General features: G+C 40.2%; 1 protein-coding gene across 5 annotated transcripts in view; it reads right to left on the bottom strand.

Annotated features, from left to right (window-relative positions):
* hap1 (huntingtin associated protein 1) overlaps positions 1 to 25,255 on the bottom strand; it is a 32,989-nt gene extending 7,734 nt beyond the window's left edge. For 2 of the 5 annotated variants that reach the window (XM_085787183.1, XM_085787530.1), the window contains exons 1-9: positions 8,622 to 9,056; positions 4,034 to 4,110; positions 3,706 to 3,822; positions 3,524 to 3,618; positions 2,785 to 2,893; positions 2,333 to 2,411; positions 2,113 to 2,243; positions 1,911 to 1,985; positions 822 to 1,033 (exon numbers count right to left, since the gene is read on the bottom strand). In XM_085787183.1, coding sequence (XP_085643309.1) covers positions 822 to 1,033; positions 1,911 to 1,985; positions 2,113 to 2,243; positions 2,333 to 2,411; positions 2,785 to 2,893; positions 3,524 to 3,618; positions 3,706 to 3,822; positions 4,034 to 4,110; positions 8,622 to 8,823 — 1,097 coding nt within the window. In that variant the 5' untranslated portion in view covers positions 8,824 to 9,056. Of the gene's footprint in view, positions 1 to 821; positions 1,034 to 1,910; positions 1,986 to 2,112; positions 2,244 to 2,332; positions 2,412 to 2,784; positions 2,894 to 3,523; positions 3,619 to 3,705; positions 3,823 to 4,033; positions 4,111 to 8,621; positions 9,057 to 13,484; positions 13,674 to 14,323; positions 14,682 to 22,390; positions 22,576 to 25,150 lie in introns of those variants that run through there. The other 3 variants (XM_085787353.1, XM_085787273.1, XM_085787436.1) reach the window with 3 other exon arrangements.

Below are 25,255 nucleotides of genomic sequence, written 5' to 3'. Positions count from 1 at the left end.
CACCCAGCCAGCTCTTTCCTTTTTGTTCTTTTGTTCACTGATACTACTGACTTCCACATCCCACATGTTAAAAACTGTTTACTTTAAGCATTTTGATGATCATTATAGCGTTTGCGTTCGTGTCCCTCCCTGTCCTTTATTGCAATCTTTGAGCCGGGTTGTAACACTATGCATTCAGTTATACAGTTGTAATTTCTTATTTCACAATGAGGCATCATGTTCTTGATATTCCCTGCGTGATGTGTTGAAACTACTTATTTATGGCCTTAATAATTGATCATATGTTGGTATTAATCTGTGAAAACACCATGATTTCAGAGTGATGATAGGTATTTCCTCTCATTTAGATTAAATCCCATCTTTCTTTGTCATAATCTCAAAGTAAATTGGTCTGAAACAACTCAGTTCAAATCAAACACTGTGTTCTTCATTAACCAGCAGCTGTAGTCCGTGTGGCTCTGGATCACTTACAATCAAATCACTCACAGAAACTTATCAGACAAGTCCTGCAACATAATCCACTTCCTGCCATCCATCGATAGGCTCAGTGTGACACCAACCCACACTTTCCACACAATTACAAGTTACTTTTGTTTCTTCCTGCATGACAGCTCTGCCATGTGAAATGCATTTCTGCATGTTTCACAGAGCTACCTGGCAATTGAAGCATCAAATTCTAGATGTCTCGCACAAAGGAAAAAATGTTTTGATGCTGAGCTTGTTGCAATTTGTACACGGATGTCATTCCTCAACTCTATGTACTGTAGCCGTGGGCTGTTCACAACCTTCTCCATGTGAACGCACAAAAACAAAAGACTCACTTGTATTCTGAGGGAGCCGGTGTGTCCAGGCCTTTGCGAAAGGTGCCTTCTATCTCTGCTGCCAGCGAGTCCATGGGGAGGACAGAGGCCAGTGCAGTGTACCGCTGCACCGTACTGTTGGGCAGGCTCTTGTTCCGCAGGTTTTTGATGTCTTCTCGGGCCTCAGACAGCATGTCCTCACACTCGGAGTACTTGTCCTGCAGGTCCTTGAGCTGCAGACAGGGGGAGACAAATTAGACAGACTGGAAGGGATTGTGCCGCTCAAAATGTACAGAGAGGGAATTGACTGAGGCCTGCTTCTTCTAGGTGTCTATGGAGATACATTTGTGTCTTTATTATCCAATCCAAAATAAAAAGTTGATTTAAACAAAAAATATATTTTCAATCAAAATAAACTTCACTTCAAAATTCTGCACAACAAATTTACCATGTGGTATTAATAAAGAAACCTTGAACCTTGTACCTTGAACTTCAATCAAAAAAAAAACCTTTTCAATAAAAAAGTAACAGTATGATAGCCTATTTGAGACCCCAAAAATTGCATTTGAACCCTTTTTGTCTTTGATTGGAAAAAAGTGAGTTACTGTTTGATTGAAAATATATTTTTGTTTAAATCAACCTTTTTTTTATTGAATTATAAAGACACAAATATCCTACCCATAATATGGCCCAAATACAAAAAAGATGACTTTGATTGAATGAGTTATTATTTGATTGAAAATATATTTTTTTAGATCAAAGAAAAAAACTTGAATGCAGTTTTTTGGGTCTCAAATATTTTTTTGCATTCAAACCCTTTTTTTTGATTGAAATGTTTCTTTTTTTGATTGAAGTTAAGTTTGTTTTGATTGAGAATATCTTTTTTGGTTGAAGTCAATGTTTTTAGGATTGAAAAACAAAGACACAAATGTACCCCCAGAGATGTCTGGATGCACAGATGGGTTTTAAGGGAAACCATATGGTGGCTCTCACAGCAGCGGACACACACTTGTACAGTTCTACAAAGTTCTGCAGATTGGCTTAACAGCCGTCTATGTTCAACACTTGACATTCAGCCACTCTGAGAGTATTTCAGAGTAAATATCTTGCCTCTGATTGAAGTTTCATCTGGCTCTCACGTGAGGCACTCAGGTGTTGGTTCAGCTCTTCATTTTCATGGGTGATCTAAAACAACAGAGAGAATAAAGATGGATGCAAATTTAGTTGATACGTAAAGAATGTGGATGTCATTTGAGAGCAATGGCACGTCTTCAGTGACATCAGTTACAGATGTTGTGTGCGTGTCACTCACCCCTATGCAGCGGGCCTGCAGGTCCACAATCTGAGCGAGCAGCGAGCTGATCTCCTCTTGCTGTCGGACGGAGTCCTCTACTTTGCGTGCGAGCTCCTCCGACAGGTCGACCACTTGCTTGTTGACAGATGCTGAAACACAGACGTCGTATAAATGCACCTGTGCCGGAGCGCTACGGTCACGTGATTTTCAGTTATTGAATCAAGACTGTAACACTTACAGAGCTCTTCCACGCACACCATCATCAGCTCCTGTTCTTGCTCCTCGTAGTTGGTCGTCTCTGTGGTGAGCTCATTAGCCTGCAAATATCAAAAAGTAATATCAAAATTAATGAATTAGTGAATTCAATACATTTCACAATATTTTTCAAAGCATTGCATCTAATTTATGGTTTGGTCAAATTTACTTCAGCGGCATATTTGATTCACTCCTAAAATGTGATAATGAAGAAGTTGCTCCCAAATATTTACAAAACCTTTCCTTTAGCATCACATGAATGACGTCTTTGTATTTAGACGTGTTCTTGTTTGTATTATTAAATGTGACATTTTTTTCAAAAGAAATTTGCTAAAATAATTGAGGTCATTTGATAAAGTGTCTTGTTTTATCTTGGATGTACAAGCAACTTCTTTTTCATTTTATTCTGTGTGAGATCTTTGTAACATTGCATACCTCTAATCTGAGTTTGCGGTTTTCATCTTCTAAACCCTTCAGTTTCTGCTGCAGGAAGTCATAGTGGACAAAGTTGCTGAGAGAACTGCATGATTCATTCCTTTTTATCCTGCAACAAGGAAAGGTTTATTTGCATTAGACAATTCATCTCTCTTCTCTAGTAGAAAAGTGATGTTTAAAATAAACATGCATATCCCTGCACTGTATATAAGGACAAATATTTTCTCCAATAATTACTAAAAATACAAATGATTTCACACCATTTTGTACATCAAGCCACATATTTGTGCATTGTTTCACATCTTGAGCATTTAATCAGAACAGACGGACAAATACAACTTAAAACAACTATTGGAAGCTAAACTGAATAGTAATTAATGGACATAAAAGGCTGTAATGAAGAGAAATGAAGAGGACAGAGGTAATGATTAAGTGCTGATGGGAGGGAGTTTAGTAGAAAGCTTTGCCAGCAACTTTTAGAGAGGATCAGTGCAGATGTTCTGACATATGTTTACTTACACACACAGACTGTGTACTGAGCAGATGCTTTCAAGACATTTAGGGTTCTCTTTTATTTCATTGATATGTACTGCATAATATCTAACCTGCTTTGTGTTTGTGATTTAGTCTATGCTACATGCACCTAAACAAAGCTACACACGGTTGTTTTCATGAAGCCTAATAATCCTGGTGGTCACTCTTCTACCTCTTTGTACATGAATGTGCACGTTGTACTCACGGTGAGAGTGCCTCAGCGTTTTCAATCTCTTCGGTGCTCGCATAGAACTGAAGGAGGTCATCTCGCATCGAGAGCTCGTGACGAAGTTGGGCGATCTAGAAAATGAGTCCACTTTAGCATGTGTTTGTAATATAGCACAAATCTTATAGTACAGAGTGAGTATATCATTTGTTTATTTCTACCTCCTCTTTTGCAATTTCAAGCTGTTCATCCAGCATTTCATTGCGTGCTGTTATCTCTTGGTTTTGCTTCAGGAGGGACTGACCGATCCGCGCCGCTAACTCCAGATCCCGCTCTTTCTGCAAAGTCATACAAAATCCTGCATTTATTCTACTGTTCACAACATCAGTGATGCACTTTTTTTCCACGGTAAGAGGGGGATAACAGATGGAGCGACGCTTTTGACCAAATCTGATCAGACCAATAGAAAACAAACAGTGATGGTCAGTGAGGCAAATACATTTAATCCCCTTTAATCCTGTTCATCTGCTGAGTGTGTCTCTCTCTTACCTCCTCCAGCAGGTGGGTGACTGCCTTGATGTCATGATACGTCTTGGTGACCTGGCCCACTCTGTCTGAGCACAGCACTGAGGGAGGAGGGAGAGAGAGAGAGAGGGGTTTAATGAATGGAGGAAGAGACAGAACTGCAGATGGTACAGAGAACAACAACACAGCCCTGCCAACTGGTTGTCATGAGCAATAATAAATAGCCAGTGGGGAAGTGTTACTGACTTTGACTGATTTCTTACTCTGTTTCTGTTTTTCATCCAGCCGCAAAGAAAAAAGCTCTGCTAGAAAATTAAATGACTGAAAGATCTCTGTTTTCACTATCAAAAGAGAGAAAACTGAGTTTCATGTTAATATCCACTTATATTTCATTGAGTTAGCTGATATTGCTGATTTTGAGCAGTACTTTCAAAAATAAACTTGCTGATTAAATCACTTATCCACTGCTGTTAAATCTTTTTCCCTTTGATTTTCTTGTTAAAGCTTTTGGGTTTTTTGTTGCATTTCTGGATGTGCTCTCTGATGAAAATGGATTATGGATTATAAATATTTAAAACAGGATTAATATTTATAGATTTCATAATCATGTAAACAAATGTACAAACAGAGGTTGACCTTAACTCTAAGCCTTTTAACATGCCCTTGTCACATAACTATAATTTCATATCAACCTGTAACAAGGCCAACAATACCACCAGGCTGAAACCTCTGCGGGGGCTGTTTGTATGAATGAGTGTCTCGAGCAGAGCGTGCTGCTTCTCCTTCAAGTCTCAAGAGCAACACACCACAACATCTCTATGTGGTCAGCCAGATACTGATCCTCTTAGCTTGATCCTTTTTAGCCCAGATAAGACACCAGTAAAGACCTCCTTCACCTGTGTACCGATATAGCACAATAGGAAAGGCTGCCAGGGCTAAACAAACTGGAAAAGCGTTCACACCGCGACGCCGGACATGTACCGCATGGAGGGGGGGGGCTATTGACCTGAAACTATGTTTACATCCTGGTAAATGGTTTGTTTATGTTCACTTCAAAGTCAATAAGGATGAAGAGCTGTCAAAGATTAATTAGCCAGGTACAGATCTGGTATTGACGTACACTGGGTTCTTACTCAAAGACATTAATGTATTGTACATGAGCCAAATACTGAAAAGTATTCATTTGTCATTTTAAAATTGTTACCAAAATTTCATCAAAAACACAAATGTCTTCACTTTGTCTGTCCATTGACAAACATTGTAAACAATGGCCCTTAACTAACATGTACTGTAATATAAATGTATATATATACTGTATACGTGGTTTAGATTAATACTATGAATACCATCTTTTAACATCTGATTCGTCCGTGTTTACGGATGTGCATTTGGACTTCAGCTCAACTGTGAATAACACAACATACCTCTAAACCAAACTCAGCTGTGTAATCTTACTTCAGTAGAAAGCCTTGGTGGACTGAGGTGGAACGTTGCCACACAGCAAAGTAATTAGATTGAGGTACTTGAATTTGGCCTGGAAACATGTGATCGGATATGTGTATCAGTGTCTAATCAGCCTAATGGAAAGAAACTAACCTCAGGCTGAACTACTGCACTGTAAACTTTAGCTGCCCATAAATCATACAGTATGAATCAGGATTAAAGCTCTTTGAGGTGATTTACAGTACAGTATGGCAGGGGTCATTGTTTCAGTCTCACTAGGTATGTTCAAGAAAAATGTGAAGCAAAATGCCAAAAGTGTGAGTGAAAGTGAGTCAAACAGATAAATGATGGCCTCATGTGTCACAATTACTCCAATGTTGTGGGAAACACTTCTTTAAATCAGTGTTGGATAACTTGGATATATAACAGGTCCACTAGAATTCATGTTTCTCTGAAGGTCATTGACGAGGGACAAATCCACGTCAGCAGTTGATGCCTGGATACATGGATAAATCTGTGACTGGCATCAATCCCTGCCTCCTAACTGTTACTGCAGGTCACAGATACTTTTATTCTGATTCTGCAGCATTCACAAATAAAATGTTAAAATATCTCTGAGATCTAATAAAGATTTGATGGTCACATTAAGAAATATAACACAGAGGAATTAAAAATTTTAAACCTAAAATTCAGCTCAGCCAATATAGCTCAGTGGGTAGAGCAAGACACTCCATATGCAGAGGCTATCGACGTCGCCGCAGCGGCCCCAGTTCGATTCCACTGGCAGCCCTTTGCTGCATGTCATTCCCCCTCTCTCTGTCTCCCCATTTCCTGTCTACTATCCTATCCATTAACAGCCTAAAAAGCCCCAAAAATACAATACAAAAAAACAATCTGTCAACTGTGCAAACAGCCTCTGCTAATGAAGTTCATATGATGATGATGATATGATGAAATGGACACTGGAGGGAAATTATTTCAGTTTTTCCAAAGTTCTAAGGTCATCACACTGTGAAAAACAACGTGAAAGGTTTAATAGAAGTACCCACATTGTCATTTTTCTGATTATTATCTTATTATTATTACTTATTAACAATCAGTTAATAACTTTCAAACCAATCAAACAGACAAATAAATGGTTAACTATGTATTTCTGTGAAACACCATTCCTATATTAGGTAAACATAACTTTCTAAAGTCTATTGTATTAGTGCACTGCAGCAGAACAGTACTTGTAAGTGATCATTGATCCACACATTACACATCCAGTCTGCACGGTGTATTTAAGTGTTGTGTTACACCTACAAAGGACTGTGTCTCATGTCTGCTCTGCACAGGAATAATAAAGTAACGCATCACTGTACTGTATATTATTTACAAGGGGTCAGTTAAGGATCATTTCCTCTTGGACGACTTTGCTGGAATGAATTACAGTTAATTCACGAAATCCCTTCAGCAAGCACCTAAACTGCACCTCCACCATATCTCATCAGGTGAGGCACCTGATCTATTTCCTCTTGACCTGAGTGCCACAGCGTGGGGGAGATCAAGCAAAAGGATGCGGCTGTGCCAGCTGGAGGTTTTAGGGTTTGCATCGAGCTAAATCCAGGCAGCTAGCCTAAACTGTTCCTATGGATGAGCGTTGCTGACTTAGGTATACTTATGACGTCTGGAATGTTGCCGGGATCAGACGGGTATGGATAATCTCCAAGAATAAGGTTTAACATTGATCTCACATTGATCTGTATTGTTCCAAGGATGCACAATTGACAAGATTGGCAGGAGCTAAAATTTGTCTCTATCTGGATATTTTTAGAGTGGTTTAAGGGAGAACAGTCTTCAGTGTATGCTTTCCAATGGTTAAATGTATTCACCATAAATGGAGCTGTACATTTTTTGTGTTAGATGCATTACTGATTAGAGTTTGATTTAACATTGAAACCCAAGTGTAATAAACACATCCACACAATATACAGCTCAAGATGAAATCAGCTTAAGTATAAATGCATCGAAAATTGGTCAAATATTTTATCCTGTTGCGTAACAGAAAGGCCTCAAATTTGTCCAGAGTGTCCTCTCTTCCTGGAGTGGTGCCCGTGTCGCAGGATTCGAGCCGCTGCCAGCCACATGCCCATCCAGACAAAGAACGTGCCATGGTCAAGAGGAATGGAGGATACCTGCGCACATTAACTGCCCTGTTAAAGCAAAAGATGCGCCCACAAGCTCCTTGATCATCTCAGATGAATCGCCATGTTTTTCATTATAAACACTTGTATCAACGATTTCTAAAATAATCTAAAAAAAACAAAAAAAACAGGACAAACTGCTTTGCTCTCTCAGTCAAGCAATAATAAAATTATCGTTTATAGAAATCATATTTTCTGTACTTGAGGGACATCCAGCAGTAATGTACTGAAACTAGGGCAGCAGCACAGTTCATATACTTGCAGTCTTCGTCACTCTGAACCACAGTCTACAAAGTGATCTCATTTGACGTGTTTTGATTTTTAATTCTTTACCTTTACAATTCTCTGTACTTAATGCTCCCTCTCAAATTTGAAAAATGATACACTAATAGACCAAGTAAAGAAAGTAAAAGAAATCCCAAAGAACAGAAACTGTAGCATTAAAATACTATTTCCTATATCTAAAGGCTTTGACCTCTGTGTATTAACCACAACAGTGAGTAAAAACCTCACATTTACAACAGTGCCATTGATATCAACTTGTATGTACACAAGCAGCTGTGGCCACATGCGCACACACAGGCCCAGTGACCTTCACCACTCTACAAGGAAACATTCAAGCTTATTGAAGCTGACTATATTTACACAACATTACACATCTCCAAACAACTTTCATGTTAAACTGGAGGATCCTTATGACAAGAGCCACAAATAAAGGTCATCATCTGCATGATGTACCTTCAATGACATCACTGCCCTGCAGTACATGCAGTGCCCTATTAAGTATTAAAGCACTTAGATAACCTCAACAGTACAGAGCCCAACTGTGCAGATCACAGAGCAACATTAGACTTGCAATAAGATCCTGAATGAAAAAATAAAAATAAAAATCTCTCCTTTTCAAGTGGTCTGCAGATCTGTGACCAGTCTTGGTTGCATGTCATTTCTTATCCTCTGAAACATCACACGCTGCTTTATCTCACCTTGTTTCACTTCCATGCAAAGGCTGTCCTTTTTGTTATTATTGTTGTTGTTGTTGTTGCTGTTGCGGCATATCTGTTCCTCCTCTACTACTTCATCCACAAAACTGGACGTGCTCTTCTCCTCTTCTTCCTCCTCAGACGCTGAAGAGCTCCACACCTCCATGGTGACCGGAGAAAAACTGCCCTCCGTCTCTCCGTCCATCGGTTAAATCCCTTGTTCCCCTGATTCTACTGAGAGTTGGCTGCGCTGTAACACACCAGCTGCGCCTCTGGCATCATCCTGCTGGCCTGTGTGTGTGTATGTGAAAACAGTGTCCACTGGCGAGTGGGTGTGTACACCTGTGTTTGTGTGTGCAAGGGAATCTGAGCTACTTGGTGTTAATATATAATCCCTCAGGCTGTGGGAGCCATCTGTCGTCATGCCTGCCTTCGTTCACCTGGCCACGTTGGACTACCGGGTAAGAACAGAGGGGAGGAGGAGGAGGAGGGGTGAAGAGGAAGAAAATCTATATCAAGAGCCACAATAGCTCATAGTGATCACTCTGACCGTATCCAAACACAATAATACTATTATCATGTGCTTTTAACTGAAAATAGATTTCAGGATGGTAAAGCAGGTGCAGGATAAAAGGATGCTGCACAAAGACCCCCACCCCTGTGAAGAGAGGAAGATGGTAGGTTCCGCCTCTGCCAATGGCTGCTCTTATTCTACACATACGTAATACCCCATAGAGAGAGGGCTCTGCGTCATACTGGTGCAGACAGAGCCACTCCCACTTTACAGGGGTCTGATGGAGGCAATAGAATGAATAGAGTGAGATTGTATTATAGGGACTATTGTAAGATCATTATGAGGAAACAACAATAAAATATACAAATGTAATTTCTTGTATTTATAGTAATGGATTATATAATTTACCCAAAGTAACTAGTGTATTAAAGCCAAGTTTCTGCAGAATTTTTACACATTTTACTGATGATATTAATTTAAATGAGTATACAAAGGATATTGCTGTGTTCTATAAACTGATAATAAGTGATATAAAAAAAATCTGACAGTATTAAGGAAATCTCGGAAATTGTCTTTTGTCTTGTATCAGTTTAGTTTGAACTCCAGTGAGGATGACAAACACTTTACAAAGGATTTCCAATGAATTTCACACCGCTCTTGATCCACTGTCATTTTACACCCCATCATCATTGTCACTGTCCTGTCTCTGTCCAGGCCACGGCCAGGTCTTTGCAGTTGGTAAGCCCAGACACTGCAGTTTCTTACAATTAAATATTAACCTCCTCATATATTTTTCACCCACAAACTGACTCTTTCCAGGTCAAATGCTGCACGCACAAGTCAGTGGATACATAACTTTCACCATCTGTGCTCCCATCTCCCTTCTCTTCCACTTTGCACTGTATGCAAAGGCAAGACAGCGAAAAACACACACATTGTTTTTATGGAAATCACATCTCCCTCTAGAGGGATGGTTCAGCAACTTGAAGTTCACACCACAGCACAAGACCTAAAAATGCAGCAGCCAGGGCTATAGGGGCAAAGTATTTTATAACAGGACGTGACAAGGGCTTCATCTTTCAGTCACCACACAGTAATATTGTAAACACTCCAGTGCTTTGCTTCAACCTGCATGACAACGTATTACCAGGAAGAGATTAACCTTATTTTAATTACCCATTACAAAAAGGCAGGCATAAAAGCACAGATTATTATCAACTCCACCCACTTATATAACACATTACGAAGAACTAATGTATGGTATCAGTATGAAAAATATTTGCCCGAGGAAACACCCTAAAAAGGTTGTTTCTTGCCTGCACAACAGTCACATTGTGCTCATATATGCGCCATAACAAGTTGCAATTTATTAAAGATCAGAAATATCAGACTCAGTCCGGAGCAGCGCCTCACCACAAACAAAACACGCTGCAGGATAATGTTTATAATTTAAAGCAAACAAGTACACTGTGTTCCTGGGCCGAGTCGTGGTGATTTGCCACGTGTCGCTTGTTTGGGAACAGTGGTTTTATGACAGCCAATGAAATGTGGTTTGTGGTTTGGTTATTTCACTTCACAACAATAATCAGTGTCAATATGTGACTGTAAAATTAAATTACTGTTAGTTAGTTAGTTAGTTAGTTAGTTAGTTTTAAAGCCTAATGTGTTTGCAAGCAACGTCTTGTAAACACATCCAGCAGTCACACAGAGAGTCACCTCTGCTCTCGCCTGATACTCTGCTGTTGTTTTGTGTTGGGTTGGTGACGTCCAGAGCTGAGAGTGACCTGAGAGCCACATGAGTTCCAACCACAATCTGTCCCCTTCATCTTTTCTTAAAGAGTAACTATGTAAGTCCAGTCGCTTTTCTGCTACTTTGCTTTATAACCCTCCTCATGGTCATGTGCATATGTTTACAACAAAGCCGGCGAGAAATCAATCAATAGAGCGGTACTGTACATAATGTTATATATCATATACGATGTTATAGCGTTTATATTTGTGTAGTTTTATCTGTAAAAAAAAAAAAGAGAGAGAGAGATTGCGGGTTACAGGGTGTATTTGTGTTGCGGTGCCACAGAGACCAGAGCTGGGACACCGGCAAAATTGGTTTTCAGCCAAGAGATGCAATAAGTGGCACGTACTATGTGGAAGACACAGAGCCTCCATTCTCCCTTGTAACAAGTAAAGCCATTTATTAAATCACAATTACTCCAAAGCTGTTTAATTAAGATAAACATGTAGCATACAAATCCAAATAATTATCATCACAGTTTTAACAATCAATTGGTTGGTGTGGCACTAAAACAGACAAAAATCAAGGGAACAATGATTAAAAGTTGCATGCCCTAAGAACCTTGAATGAAACCACTGATCTAAAAAGAGCAGACTAGTGTAGAGAAGGACACAGTAAGCTAGAGAAGAAACAAACAAAGCCATATGTGACCTGCAAAAGGAGGCAAACACTGCAACATGGCACCACACACCACAATCTGCATGGGCCAGTTTAATCTGCCCTGCTCCTAATAGCAATATGTGACTTGGCATCTCCTGGGTGCAGCAGATCTTATGGGTACAAAGCCAAACAACCACATGAAATCCCATCACTGTGTTCCAGGGTCTTCAGAAGTGAGGAAACCTTTGGACAAGAGTTCACACATCGCAAGATTTTACTTTCTCATGAACTGAAAGTAAACCTGGCAGATCTTGGCTCACTCACACGGTTGCTGAATGTTACTTTTCGCTGGCCACGCCACTGATTTCCTGGCTTCGCACCATAAATCTCAGGCTGTTTTTCTAACAATCAAAACATACACGCCACGATTCCATGATCAACCCTTCAGAGTTTTGGAATAGTTACCAATCATGATCAACAATGATTAGTCATGTGGAAGCTTACTACAGTAGCTAGGATGAAGATACCACAACCTGCCATCCCCTATCAGGTCTAGACAACCCAACTATAAACTGTTTAAGGGGCGACGTGCCAACCAAGTCATCATGGTCCATCTGCAGAGTGGAAACTGGCTAAGGAGCCAAGTGATGACAGGTTAATCGGCTTGCTGACATTTGACATCTGTGACTCACAAATGTGGCTGAGTGTTTGAAGGAGGAGTTGGGAGGGTACATTAGGCTCCATACACTCACATCAGCTATAATTAAAGATAAAATGTTATAATAAATCTATAAAATGTCATACAATATTGAAAGTTAATTTTCCCAACAGCCAGATCGACATTGTCAACTTGTTTATTTTTCTCAAAAAACAAACCAAACACCTAAAATATTAAGTTTACTACCAAAAACCACACCCATTTGTTAGTTTCCATCATTTCCATTTTACACATTTGCCTGTTTTTCTTCATCTGAATCGGCCTCACATGGCACTTGCATTCAAAGTATGTGTCGCTGCTCCTGCTTTGTGTGGGTGACACAGACGGCAGCCACGCTTCTGTCAGTCTGCCCCAGGGCAGCTGTGGCTACAGACATAACTTACCACCACTGGTGTGAATGTGATATGTGTGAATAATGGTTTTTGCAAAATGCTTTGGCTATCGTGAAAAGGGCTATATAAATATAAGCCATTATTCATTATCATTACAAATGAAGGCCCATAAGAAAAAGCACAGCAAAGAGTGAAAGCACAAACATTAAAGGAAACATTCTCCAAATCCAGAAATGCAGAAAATACCAGAGCTATATAAAAAGAGGAAACACAACAAAAACTGCTATATCAGAGGTGCTGTGGGACACCAAGGGGTCTGACTCATTCTGTCTGGAAAGATAGTACTGTATGATCTAAACAGGCCCCCAAAAAAGAAACATCAACTCAATGTAGTAAAAGATAGAGATATTATTATTAATATAGTATATTTTTAAAAAAATTAAGGAAATTTGAATATAGACTACACTACCACTGCTCATTTTAATTTTGTGTGGTGGTATATCTGTACATAAGAATAACAAAGTCAACAGAGGCAGTCCTTAAACTTCGGTTCATTGTGTATTCAGCTTTGCCGTCAAATAAACTTGCAGCAATTATATTATATTGTAACCCTCAAATATCATCTTTCCAAAGAAGTCATAACAATCATACCACAGCCAGTTGTAAATCTCCAGAGGCCGAGAGATGACATCACACTCTGACTGTACTGTACAGCCCTCTCAATATATTCACAAACAAACAAACCAACATGCTCACTTCACACACCTTGACATGATGAAGCAAACCCTGACACAGTTTAACAAGTAATAGTAGGTGGAAAATATGTTCACAAACATGTCACATGTTTCTCTATTTGTGAATCCACAACAGACTTTATTCGTGTGTTAAGTGGAATGAAAACAGGACTCACAGAAGTACTTGAACGTCTCTTCGATCTGCTCATGCGTGAGTCCCAGGACGACTTCTGGTTGCAGCAGGGGGGTGTGAAGCCAGTCTTCATTGTCGTACCCAAACACAGTGTCTGCCCGAAGAGTGTAGTTGGGCCGAGCCTCTGACAACAGACTCACTATCTCCAACTCCGGCAGGTCTGAACAGAGGTCTGCACATAGAGAGTGTTTGTGTTTGAGTGTGTACATTAAGATTTATGAGTGTGTTATTTTAGGGATGAACAAAGGAAGCAACAGCCATTACTAGGCTGACATGTCACTGGCTGTGGCACACCGCCCTCTACTGATGAATATAAGAAGCTACATCATTCGTCTGCCACCCAGTCCTCCCATTAAGCTGGCCTGCTCTCCCTGCCTTTTCCTCCCATCAGAAGCTGCCTCCATCAGCTGTTGTTAACATTTCCATGTCTCCCACATTCTGTGTAGTAAACCATTTTCTTGTCTGTAACAACATCTATTGCACGTCTGCCCGTCCTGGGTGAGGGATCCCTCCTCTGTTGCTCACCCTGAGGTTTCTCAGATTTTTCCCTGTTAAAAGGGTTTTCCATGGAGTTTTTCCTCAGTGGATGTGAGGGTCTAAGGGCAGAGGATGTTGTTGTGATGCCATGTAAAGCCCTTTGAGACTGTTTGTAAAAACGGGCTATACAAATAAAATTGCCTTGTCTTTCCCTGCCTTTTCTTCAACCATACAGTTTGAAAAATTTGTCATTTGCAGAATCATGAGTTTTCTTGTGTGTATTTAATTGAGATGTAAGTTCTCATTTTCTCAAAAAAAATAAATAAATAAAAAAATCATACATACCTGTTAAAGTGGATACATCATGGCAGGCCTGTCTTTCCAAGTCCCTGCAGTTCCCAGGTGAAGCAAGCTGAAGAGGCAGGGGGTCCACGTCCAGGGCCTCCGTCGCCTCCCCCCGCCCCTCATGGAGGGAGAAGGCTGACTGGGAGTCCAGGTGGGCCTGTGGGGGCCAGGAGGGAGGAGAAAGAGGAGCAGGAGGTGAAGGAGATGATGGAGGAGAAGCAGGGTGGGACAGCTTGACTGGGGCTGGAGGGTTCAGCGTGAAGGCAAACTCAGAGCTGGGACTGAGGCCCCCTGGTGGCTCATGGAGAAAACACAGACCTCCAGGGCATCAGGTGCTGAGAGTCTCAGGTGATGAGGACTAGAAAGAGGAAAACAGAAGGAGAGAAAGATGGAAGAAAAGAACAACAGATTATGTTAAAGACATGTCTTGCATGATACTAACTGCGATTTAGCGCATTTCTTTATTACTGTTACAAAGCGACCTGGTTCATCTTTGTTTTTTAATAAAACAAATAAATTCACACACTTTCACAATGTTTTTTAGGACTCAAACTCTTGGACAGCCAATTCAGAAGAAAATACCTTCAAAATTTAAGACTTCATAAAGTTGTGAAAAAATGTTTTAATAAGGGACTTAATTTTCCCAAAATTGATTTATTACCTTTTAATACTTTTCAAGACCCCGCGGATACGCTGTATGAGGACAACTTGGAGGACAAAAAATGTTTAATAAAAGCTGGATAACGAGCATTGACTTTTACCGTGGGCTACTTAATGTACTGATTACTTGTCAGGAACAACGTAATTACATCTATAAACTGTAATTTTTCATTTTTTTCAATAGTGTTGGAGATTCTCGGATTAAGTCGTCCAGCCATCACAGTTTCAACCCAAGTCAGAGTCACCCAGATCCCCACACTTGTCCATTTTGCTGCTTCCAACACATCAACTCTAGGGACTGGGTGTTCACTTTGTGTCTAATCCTAATATATCCCACCTAATGAGAAGATCCACTGTAAGAATAATCAATGTGTTTCACTTCCCCTGTCAGTGGTTATTGATCGGTGTATACACTGTATTGTCTCTCCTGGTGGTCTGATGTTTATTATCACAAAACTCCCACACAATTTCAGCGAGGTGACACTCAAAATAAACATCGTGAACAACAGCGAACTTGTGCCCAGTTTCTAAAACGTCTACTGAGGTAACTGAATGAGATTCATTTATTTTTCATACTATCCAAACTCTCTCAAGATCAAACCTTTTGTGTGATCAAAGAACCTTTCACTAAAAACAAAAGCAGGGCCTGCTCTCCTGCCGGTGTTTCAGGGTCACAAAGATAAAGTTTCCACAGCCTGAAGCTACACACGGATCAGGTTCCTCGGCAGCACTGCCCCACTCCCATAAACACACACAGCATGAGCAGTTCATGGTATATGAATTACACACAGAACCATTAACACTTCATGTGCCGTACAGTATGAAACCTAAATTACACACTTGTCAAAATTACAATTTTTGCATCACAATATCCCATATGATGTAATTTATAGAGCTACATGGGTATGTAGATAAAAAATAATGTTCCACATTCAGAAAATATGTATATTTTTGTTGAAATAATGGTTTTGTCATGAACCTAAGTCACACAATGGTGCACGTTTTACCTCGACTGGGTACAAAGGGACACTAGAAACCTCAACCCAGTTATTGCAGTCAATAAAACATGCTGGCTACAGGGCAGAGTGCTAGACTCAATTAAAAACAGCAGCCAGCAGACTGCAATGATAAGTACAGCACTGGCACATATTCACATGACACACACACACACACACACACACACACACACACACACAGCTGTGCACACACCCACCTGATTAGCTTTGAGTTAACCCCCCCTGGCACCAGTATCACTATAACCACCACCAGAGGCCTTTTATTTCCCTTAATCCATGTTCGCTTGCTCTTGTTCCCCACAGCACAGTCCATCCAATCAGCTGAGTGTTCTGGTTTGTAGCCAACACTTCCCCATAAATCCTCCCTCTCCCCAATAGATGTCACAGGGGTCTCACCACACACACATACACACACAACACAAGCTTTTATATCATTCGCCCCCTTCAGGCCCACCATTGCTGGCAGTAACTCTACAGTATGTGTGTGTGGTGTGGGGACGGCTCCCTCGCCAACAGCAGAATAACACTCACACAGTGTCAGTATAATAATATGTTAAATACACCTTTAAATGATAAACAGTGTAGCCTACTAATGGAGAGACACAAAAACAGGCATGTGCAAAATCTGACGCTGTCATCCCCACAGTTGGTTAGTTAACCACGCAGCCAAGCGAGACTGTGTCAGCCATTAGGAGTGACACTAGGGGAAACCATTATTAGCCGTCTCCCACTTCTTTGTACTCCAGTCTTTTTACTGTGCTAGGCAGCGCGCCAGAGAAAGAAGAAGGAAAAAAAACACTGTCAACTGATTAATCAGCTACAGCATCATTTGAACAGAACATAAATAAGCCACAGAGAAGATTTGTTCACCATCCTCAGAGACGCCTGACCGGCCAAAACAGACTTAAAATGCTATCAGGGACCTTTTTTTTAAAAAAACAAAAGTGTATTTTAACTAGAATCAATGTGACGTTAATCTAACAAAAAGGAAGGCTGATGCTTCATGCTACTGGCTTAAAGAAAATCCTCCCTCTGACCTTGGAGTCTGGACTGGACCCGAGCTGAACTCAACGGTGGTAGAGGGTGTTTGAAAACCTCTGCGTTGGTGCTCTGTGCAAACAATGCCCTTCCAGGAGGGTGTGTACGTGAGCAGAGGCACACAGAAGTGAAAGAGACTCAGCGGGAGGAGGGGGAGGGGGACAGGACGCCAGCACTAAAGGGGTTGAAGGAGGGGGCATTTGAGACATGGCTACTTATCAGAGAGGGTGAAAATGGCACTAATTGGTGTCTCATTCGATTACGTCTGTCAGCAGAAGGTGGAATGTGTCCAATTCTGAATAATAAATTAAAGGATCTTTTTTATCTGCTCTGTGTTTGTGTAACAACACTGAGCTTACAGCAGCTCCAGGACACACAAAAAAACAAGTGGTGAATTCATACAGCAAATATCATCTGAGGCTGGGAATGTAGTAGTTTTGTCTTAAATAGAGACATCAGAAAAATAAGAAGTACAACAGCAAATCTTACAACTGAAAATGTAATGTAGCGAAACCAAGGTCACATGGACTAAAGTCAGTCCGGTCACAATCTCCCACTCCTGAGTGTTGCCCACAGTGTTGAATAATGGCCAGAAGTGTTTTGCAGAACATTGTGATGTCACAGTGAAGTTACTTAGCGCCTGAATTCATGTTATGGCCAAAAACATGTCTTTCACGGTCACAGAGACATTTGAACTTTGACCATCAAAGTCTGAACTATTCCTCCTTGAATCAAAGTGAATGTTTGTGCCAAATTTGAAGAAATTCCCCTAAGTCATGAGGTATCCCATTTACCAGAATGGGACAAGCCAAAAGGATGTCACACAGTTTTGTGTGTATCTTAAAGGTATAATATGTAGGAATTCCCCCCATCTAGCGGTGCGGTTGCATATCGGAGCGTATTCTTGATGTTGCATTCACCTGAAATCGGGCAGACGTCAGACAGACAACAGACGCTGCATGTAACAGGATAAACAAGCGTCTATGTAAACAAGTGGTCCGCCAGCACGAGGCAAAACAATACAGGCGTGACAATATGTTGTCATGTTGATGTGGTATTGTTTACCTGACCCACGTTTTACCGTCTTTCTCTCGTGGAGTAAAATGACATCCGGTTAGTTTGCCGACAGCCGTCTGCCTGACTGCACCTGAATGCAACACCAGTGCCTCCGTCCTTCCTCACACTACACAGTGGTGACAGTTTTAACAGGCGCTACCTGGAAAACTTTCTCCCCGAGCCGACAGCTCTGCTGAGTTTCAGTGGTTACCTACGGTCACGTTGCCACTCAATGTAAAAAATGGCGATGCAACATGGCCGCCTCGGTTCGGTGCATCGCCCATGTATTTGTAACGACTTGTAACAACTCATTCTAAGGTACGAGAAAGCTTTCATATGTGGGTGTGATTCGACTTCAGTGAAATATGTATTTATGAAAGCAATATTTGATTTTTGCTAATAAAAAGCCAAATAAGTTACATACTGGGGCTTTAAAGTGGAGGGTATTTAGGTAAGAATTACTTTTCTAGACATATTTTGGAACAAAAACTAAAAATTAAAGCAGAAGTAAGCGGATTGTTTGTGTTAATATAAGTTTTAAATAGTTATATCTTCCGACGGCAATCACTTAGTGTTTGGACCGAAACACGGGTCTGTCAGTCACTCTGCTCTGCTGCAAGCCGAGGAGAAAACTTCTTGTATACTTCCTTGTATCCTACAAGTTTTATCCAACGAGGAGAGAGAACGGCATGAAGGGCTGTGTGTGCAGCCAAGGGATGCACGTGAATGTGGTGACGTAGGGACGAGGACCAATAGATCCATGATGAGGGCGGGGACTGCTAACTCCATCGGCTGACAAGAAGTTAGCCAAAACGACCGGATCGCTTACTTCTGCTTTAATAAAAAGGCAAACAACATTGATGACCAAATTTTCCTCTAACATTTATTTTGACATTTTTTAAGTTTCTATATATAATTGTGAAGCAGAAAGGAATGTGTGAGAAAGACAGAGAGCACTAAGCATTTTAGTAATAATACACAAATACACACAGTATGATCATGTCTATAGTACGGCTTAACACGTTGACATGTGCGACAAAACCTATCATGGCATTATCCTTAAAAAAAACATGAATGGATGTGAAATTTCCTAATGTCTAACTCACTGGTCACTATTTAATGTACTTTACTCTTTTTCACCAACATGTCCTGTTGTTTGGCTTCATTTCAAACTTCATTTCAAACTCCACAACAGAACACTCTATTAAGGTAGACTAAGTAGCCTATTCACATAACTAAGGCACTCAATTCAGGAAGTTTGATATGTGTGCAGGAGCTGATAATTCACAAATGGGTTTGTACATGAGCAAGACCATTCATTTTGTAATCAAAATGGAATCTTTCAACATTTACTTTTAATTAATCAAATAAAAATATCTAGTAGTCATCATATCCTTGGTTTTTACTTCCATTTAACAGGTGGTTACAGGGAATATAAGGGGTAGTAAAATCATCCATTTACATTAAGTACATTATATATAACAGGCCTGGCTACTTTGGGTCTACATCCAGTCTGTATGACATCACAGTCATTCAGGGTCTGAATGTTTGCAGGTATTTCATGATAAAATGTCATGTCACAATTTTAGAGGCTGGGCCAAATGGCTCTGCTCTACTGCACTATTACACCTTAGTAACAAAGTTTGATATTACAAAGTCAGTAAAAGAGACAGTATTCAAAACTTACACAGACAAGTTTTATAAATGTTTTCCATTAATTGGAAATTGATCATTTGTATGCTGGAATAAATATTTGAACCTCATCAGCTAAGAGGACATTATGACCTAACGGCCTACATCAACAGCACATTAAAGCACAGAGATAAGCAGACAGGACGTGCATCAGTTCACGATCTTAGCACACCATTAAGTCCACAATACCTACAACCTCCTCACACACACACACACACAAAATCACAAGACATTTATGGACCAACGTGACTGCAATATGATGTTTGAGTAAAGACAGTAAAGAGTCTATGTCTCTGTACTTCCAAACAATGCAATATTCTGCTGCTCTGACTGCCACAGGAGATGTACTAAATGATACAGGTATAGCACTAAATTGAAAAAAAAACATGATTAACAATACAAAATGTAACTTTTTTTTTAAGTTTGAGTAATCATCATGACATTGACATCTGACCCTAACAAATGTAAAGCCTGTATATTTCTGAGGTATGTGGTGTTGTTTAATGCACCATTGTACAGTAAATCTACCAACTTTGATTTTTTTAAATTTTAAGAGAATTAAAAAAAGTTCAATGTTTTTAATGGGTGGACTTCAACTTTAATTTAGCCACAGCTTAAATATTTCCTAACTAGTCGGCTCCACACCAGTGTGCCAGACTTACAGTACACTTAATACATACAACCATTATGTTCTCATGGCTGGAAATGACACTTGAACTGGTTAATGATTAACAACCTATACTTACATGGCTTAAAAGGGACACGTTTATTAGTCATTCTGTGATATCAGGCATAAAGGAGACCTAATTAACTAGGGTGAGTTAGTAAGTGAGCATGTGAGAGCTGTGTCACCTCAACTACTCTCTTCAAGAGATATTATAAGTACCACTTTTTTAGTATTAGGCACAGGTTTGCATACCGTAAGCTAAGCACAAAGACCACATCATGACAAAAGGCAGGATATGATGCCTGACACAAAACAAATATTGTGTTTAATTAAAAAGCACTGTAAAGGTACGGCAAATGGACTGATAAAGATGCAGTCACTTAGCAAATGGAAGGAAAGAAGTCTTGCAACTGATTATTTCAGATAGTGAATAGTCTGCAAATCCTGTTTTTAAATGTATTGAACATTCATATCACACAAAACAATTCAAACATTCAAATTCAAACAACCAAGTGCAAATTCCCAAAGATATTGTTTACATGGCAAGGAAAAGTTGAAACGTCTCTTGAGAAGCTGGAATCCATGGATGTTTAGTATTTTTATGTGATTATGTGATTTAAGCCATAAACAAACAATTAATCCGTTATTAAATTTGCAGGTAATTGACTGAGCATGTGCAGTGCTAAGACAGAGAATGGCATTGAGAGAGGATTAGACATAAATGAGATGAAGTGGACAAAAAGAGCATGGGAAACAACAGGCTGGTGCACAGAGGTCCTTCATGTCACCCGGACAACTGGGAGAGCTATATCTGGACAGCAATTCCACATGAGAAGAAAGTGGTCACAAAAAGCCAAATACCAATCACTCACTCTCAAAAGGGCTGCTGCTCTGTTCACTCAAAACTTAGTCAAATCTGCTCCAAGGGGGACACACAAAACTTAAGACATCTGTGCTCCAACTATCCAGAAACTCAGAGTTAAAAATTAGGCAAGTGTAACAGTGTCAGGCTGCTGAATTACTGACTGCCATGACCTTTCAAACTGAACTGCTACTAAGAGATCCAGAGCCAAGGTTAATATAATTATTCCAGACTGCAAATTCCCATCAACAAAAATCAAAAGCTCTCCCATGTTCCCACATGGGAAGGGGGATTTTTTTGGGGGGCTTAGAAGACTACAGTTATTTTCCGCTACAGTAACACATTCAGAAGAGCCAGCGGGCTTAGGCACCTTAGGGTGCACTTTGAAACAACTTAATTCATTTGAATGTCCTAAAATACATGTTGTACTCTTGATGTCTTGATTGTCTTTTTAATTTTTATGTGTACGTGAGCAGAGGCACATGAACATACAGTATCTTCTTACAACCAGCATACCTGATTAAACGGATGCTCAGCTGGATTGCATTCAGTGTGTAACACACACACACACAGAAAACGCATAGGTATTTTACTGTGTTGAATTTAATAACAGATGAACATGAATAAAAGAGGAAGTCCTCCTCTCACTGTCACGTCTGATCTGATCCTTCACAGACAAACTGAGAAAGTTTGTAAAGTTCGAACAGAAAGTCAAATTGCGCGGGACATCTAATCAACATGGTTGGTTCAAATGAGACGAGCCTTAAGCAAAATTTTAAAATGGCCATAAGTGATTCAAGTAATGCAAAGCAATGAGGAGTCTTATGGTGGGAGAGCACACTTTTTTTCTTTTTCTTTTTGACAAAGTTAGGAACAAACAAAACAACCTTTCATTTGGTTCATCTTTGTTGATATGACAGGTATCAGGAGGGGAAACGAACATACAAGTAAAGGTTGTGGCTGTATTAAGGCTGATCGACACAGAGTCCAGCAACAGACACAGCATGCTAAGATGCTAATAACACTGAATGAGGCCATCAGCTACAGTACTGTTTAAATAACTGAAACAGACTTACTGTGCTGCTACAGTAGTTATCGTAGCATGTGATGATCTGTGGAGGGGAGGTGCTGTCCTTTTAAGTTGAACCCCATCAAATTAAATCATTTCTGTTGCTAGTGCTGCTTCACCGGCCGGTGTCCTGTCCTGAGTGTGTCCTGTCAGCGGGGGAGAGAGCAACAGTGAGACCGGCTGGAGGTGGAGCTGAAGGAGAAATCAAAGAGGGGGGAGGGACATGCAGAGAAAGGCGTGCTTATTGTGTATATGGGACACAGTGAATATAGCAGAGAAAGGTGTGCTTATTGTGTATATGGGACACAGTGAATATAGCAACTTATGAGAAGAACAAGGCATTGATATGTGAGTCAGCAATTATCAAGGATATTATTGTAATGAGGCAGCAGGTCAGAGTTTTCCTCTTCCTGGTGGACACAGTCATCTGCAGTTACTCCAAAGCTCTAGGATATGTTTTTTATTGTGTAGCCAAATTAGATTTACAACTGTAGCTAAGCCTTTATCACAAAGCCAACTGTTTTCCAGCACTGCTAGTGACTGATTTACAGTACAGATAGTTATCAGTGATTAATTATCATATGAACAAACTTTTTTGTTGTGAAGCCCTCTCTACATTAAACAGATATCTTTATATATGTGTGAATGTGCCGTTTATAACATGAAAGATTCCTCAGAGCGTCTACCTTGACATTATTTGGACTCATTTCCTCATGAATGTTTACAATTTAAACACATCTTAGAGGTTAAAACACTGATATTTATTTATAGACAAAAGCACTACTGTGTACAGGATAAATTTAACATGCGGCTCACAGAGGCCGCTACTGTTTGTTAAATCTGGCTTAATGTAATACTGGGGATAAGTCACAACAGCAAAATAATAACAAGAGTAGTGGGAATACATGAACACAGAAACTAATTCCACCACTGTTATTGCCATCTAACTGTCTTCCTTTATGTCCTGCATCGCATACTGTAGCCATCATACTATACCAAGAAAGGAAAGGCTGATCACTATTTCACTTTGACAACAACCGACATTTGTAGTTTTTTTCTGCTCTGCATGTTTACAGTGTAATTATCAGTCAGTCTTATTTAAGCATTGCAAGTTACCAAAAAAGGACATTGTGGTTTCTAATGGATCTGGCACTTCTTCTTCTAAAATAGAAACAAGACTCCCACCTCCATGTAATCTCAGATGAAACCTGATACAGCCATGATATCACAAAGAGAAAGAGAAACAATGTTCAATGACCTCACACATGATGTTTTCCAAAAACATAAGTAGCTTGAAATGTTTCAACTTTGCTGAACTCTCTGAGCTGAAACTGCTCTTTGGGAGTAACCTTAGTTTTTCAGTCTTGGAACTAAAACTAGATGTTGCCTTGCTGTGATTTCATTCACAATACATCTGCAGGAACTAAAACCGAGGCAGAACAGACAATCAAAATTACCCAGAGATTAAAACAGTGATGTTAGTCAGAGTTGTAGCCTAACTGTGTTTTTTCATTTCTACACTGCATTGTTCATCCTCAACCAGAATCAGGTCTTAGCCTCTATCATAAAATGCTCTCACAAGACTTCCATCCAGTTTTGGTTGATATAATCAGGAGGAATAAACCTTTGGCAAGAGAACAAGTCGCTAGTGTTCCCTCTAGATCTAGAGACGGTGTAGCGGCGCCAAGGCCAAAATGTTTCTTCTTTTTTTTAAGTATAATTATTTAGGCCAAATAACAAGTTATTAATGTTGCCATTTTAAAAAAAAGAATCCGAAGAAACATAGAGGCCGCATAGAAGGAAAAACACAGACAAAGAAAATGGACACGTTATTCTATCCCTTTGTCATAAGAATTGTAATCCTATACCTACTTAACTTGAGAGTTCATATCACACTGATATATCATAGCCAGACTTCATTGTAGTTTATGTTGAGTTAACAGTGTTTTCCCACTCTGTCCCTGGCATCTCAACTGAGCACAGCACACAGTGAATAATGTGCAGTTTACACACAAAGGTGGCATTCATCTCCCATTAGCGCATGTGTACATACTGTAGGGTGCACATCACCTTCTGTCAGTCTGTGCTCTACAGTGTAAATAAAGGGTCAGCTACAGCACATTGCACCCAAGCTGTTGGGCTACTGCAAGACCAGCACTGCAGGATGAACAGGAGGGAGATGACTTCACCAACTTCCAGCCCTGGACTGTTTGGACAGAGGAGGGTTTGAAGCTTTACACCGACAGGCTGTAATAATTAGCTACAGTCAAAAGTTACTGTGTTTGCTGTAACAACAGAAACTCGTGTTGTTGCGTCCTGATAAATGTTCACACACAATGAGGCGGCAGTTATAATGGTGATGAGAAAATAATTGGCAAAAAAAAAACCCACCGGTCAAGCCCCAGTCTGACTAGTTAGCAACAACTACACTGTGTCAAACAACAAATTGATACAGATGACAACAAGTAGCCTATCTCATTAACCTCGGGTCAAAGTGTCGCAGAGAGGCCGTGGTTAAAGCAGAGGAGCCAAAGCTTTAGTTTGGTGTTTGGAGGATGTTATAAAGTGGACAACATGAGTCGTACCGTCCACTTCCACCCACGGAGAGAAGAAGGGAGGAGGAAACCCACCCTGCGGCGCTGCTCAGATATCCCCGCATCAAGTTTGAACAGTGAAAGAAAGAAACAGCACAGCGACAGGTCTACAACAGAGCTGTGAGTGAAATAAACACGAGAGAGGTAAAGAAACAGGGAAGGGTTAAACTTACGTGTTGGTTTCATTCGTGTCTATTCAAGGTCGCGGTCGGAGCTGAAGTCTCCCCTCAGCAAACTTGAAACTCAGCTGTCACGGCGGCTGGTCCGCTCTGTGTTCC

Source organism: Trachurus japonicus, chromosome 1, assembly GCF_045865225.1.
Source record: "Trachurus japonicus isolate A0001 chromosome 1, Traja_1.0".
Classification (NCBI taxonomy): Eukaryota; Metazoa; Chordata; class Actinopteri; order Carangiformes; family Carangidae; genus Trachurus; species Trachurus japonicus.
The sequence above is the reverse complement of the archived record's forward strand: the minus strand, read 5'-3'. Positions and strand labels throughout refer to the sequence as shown.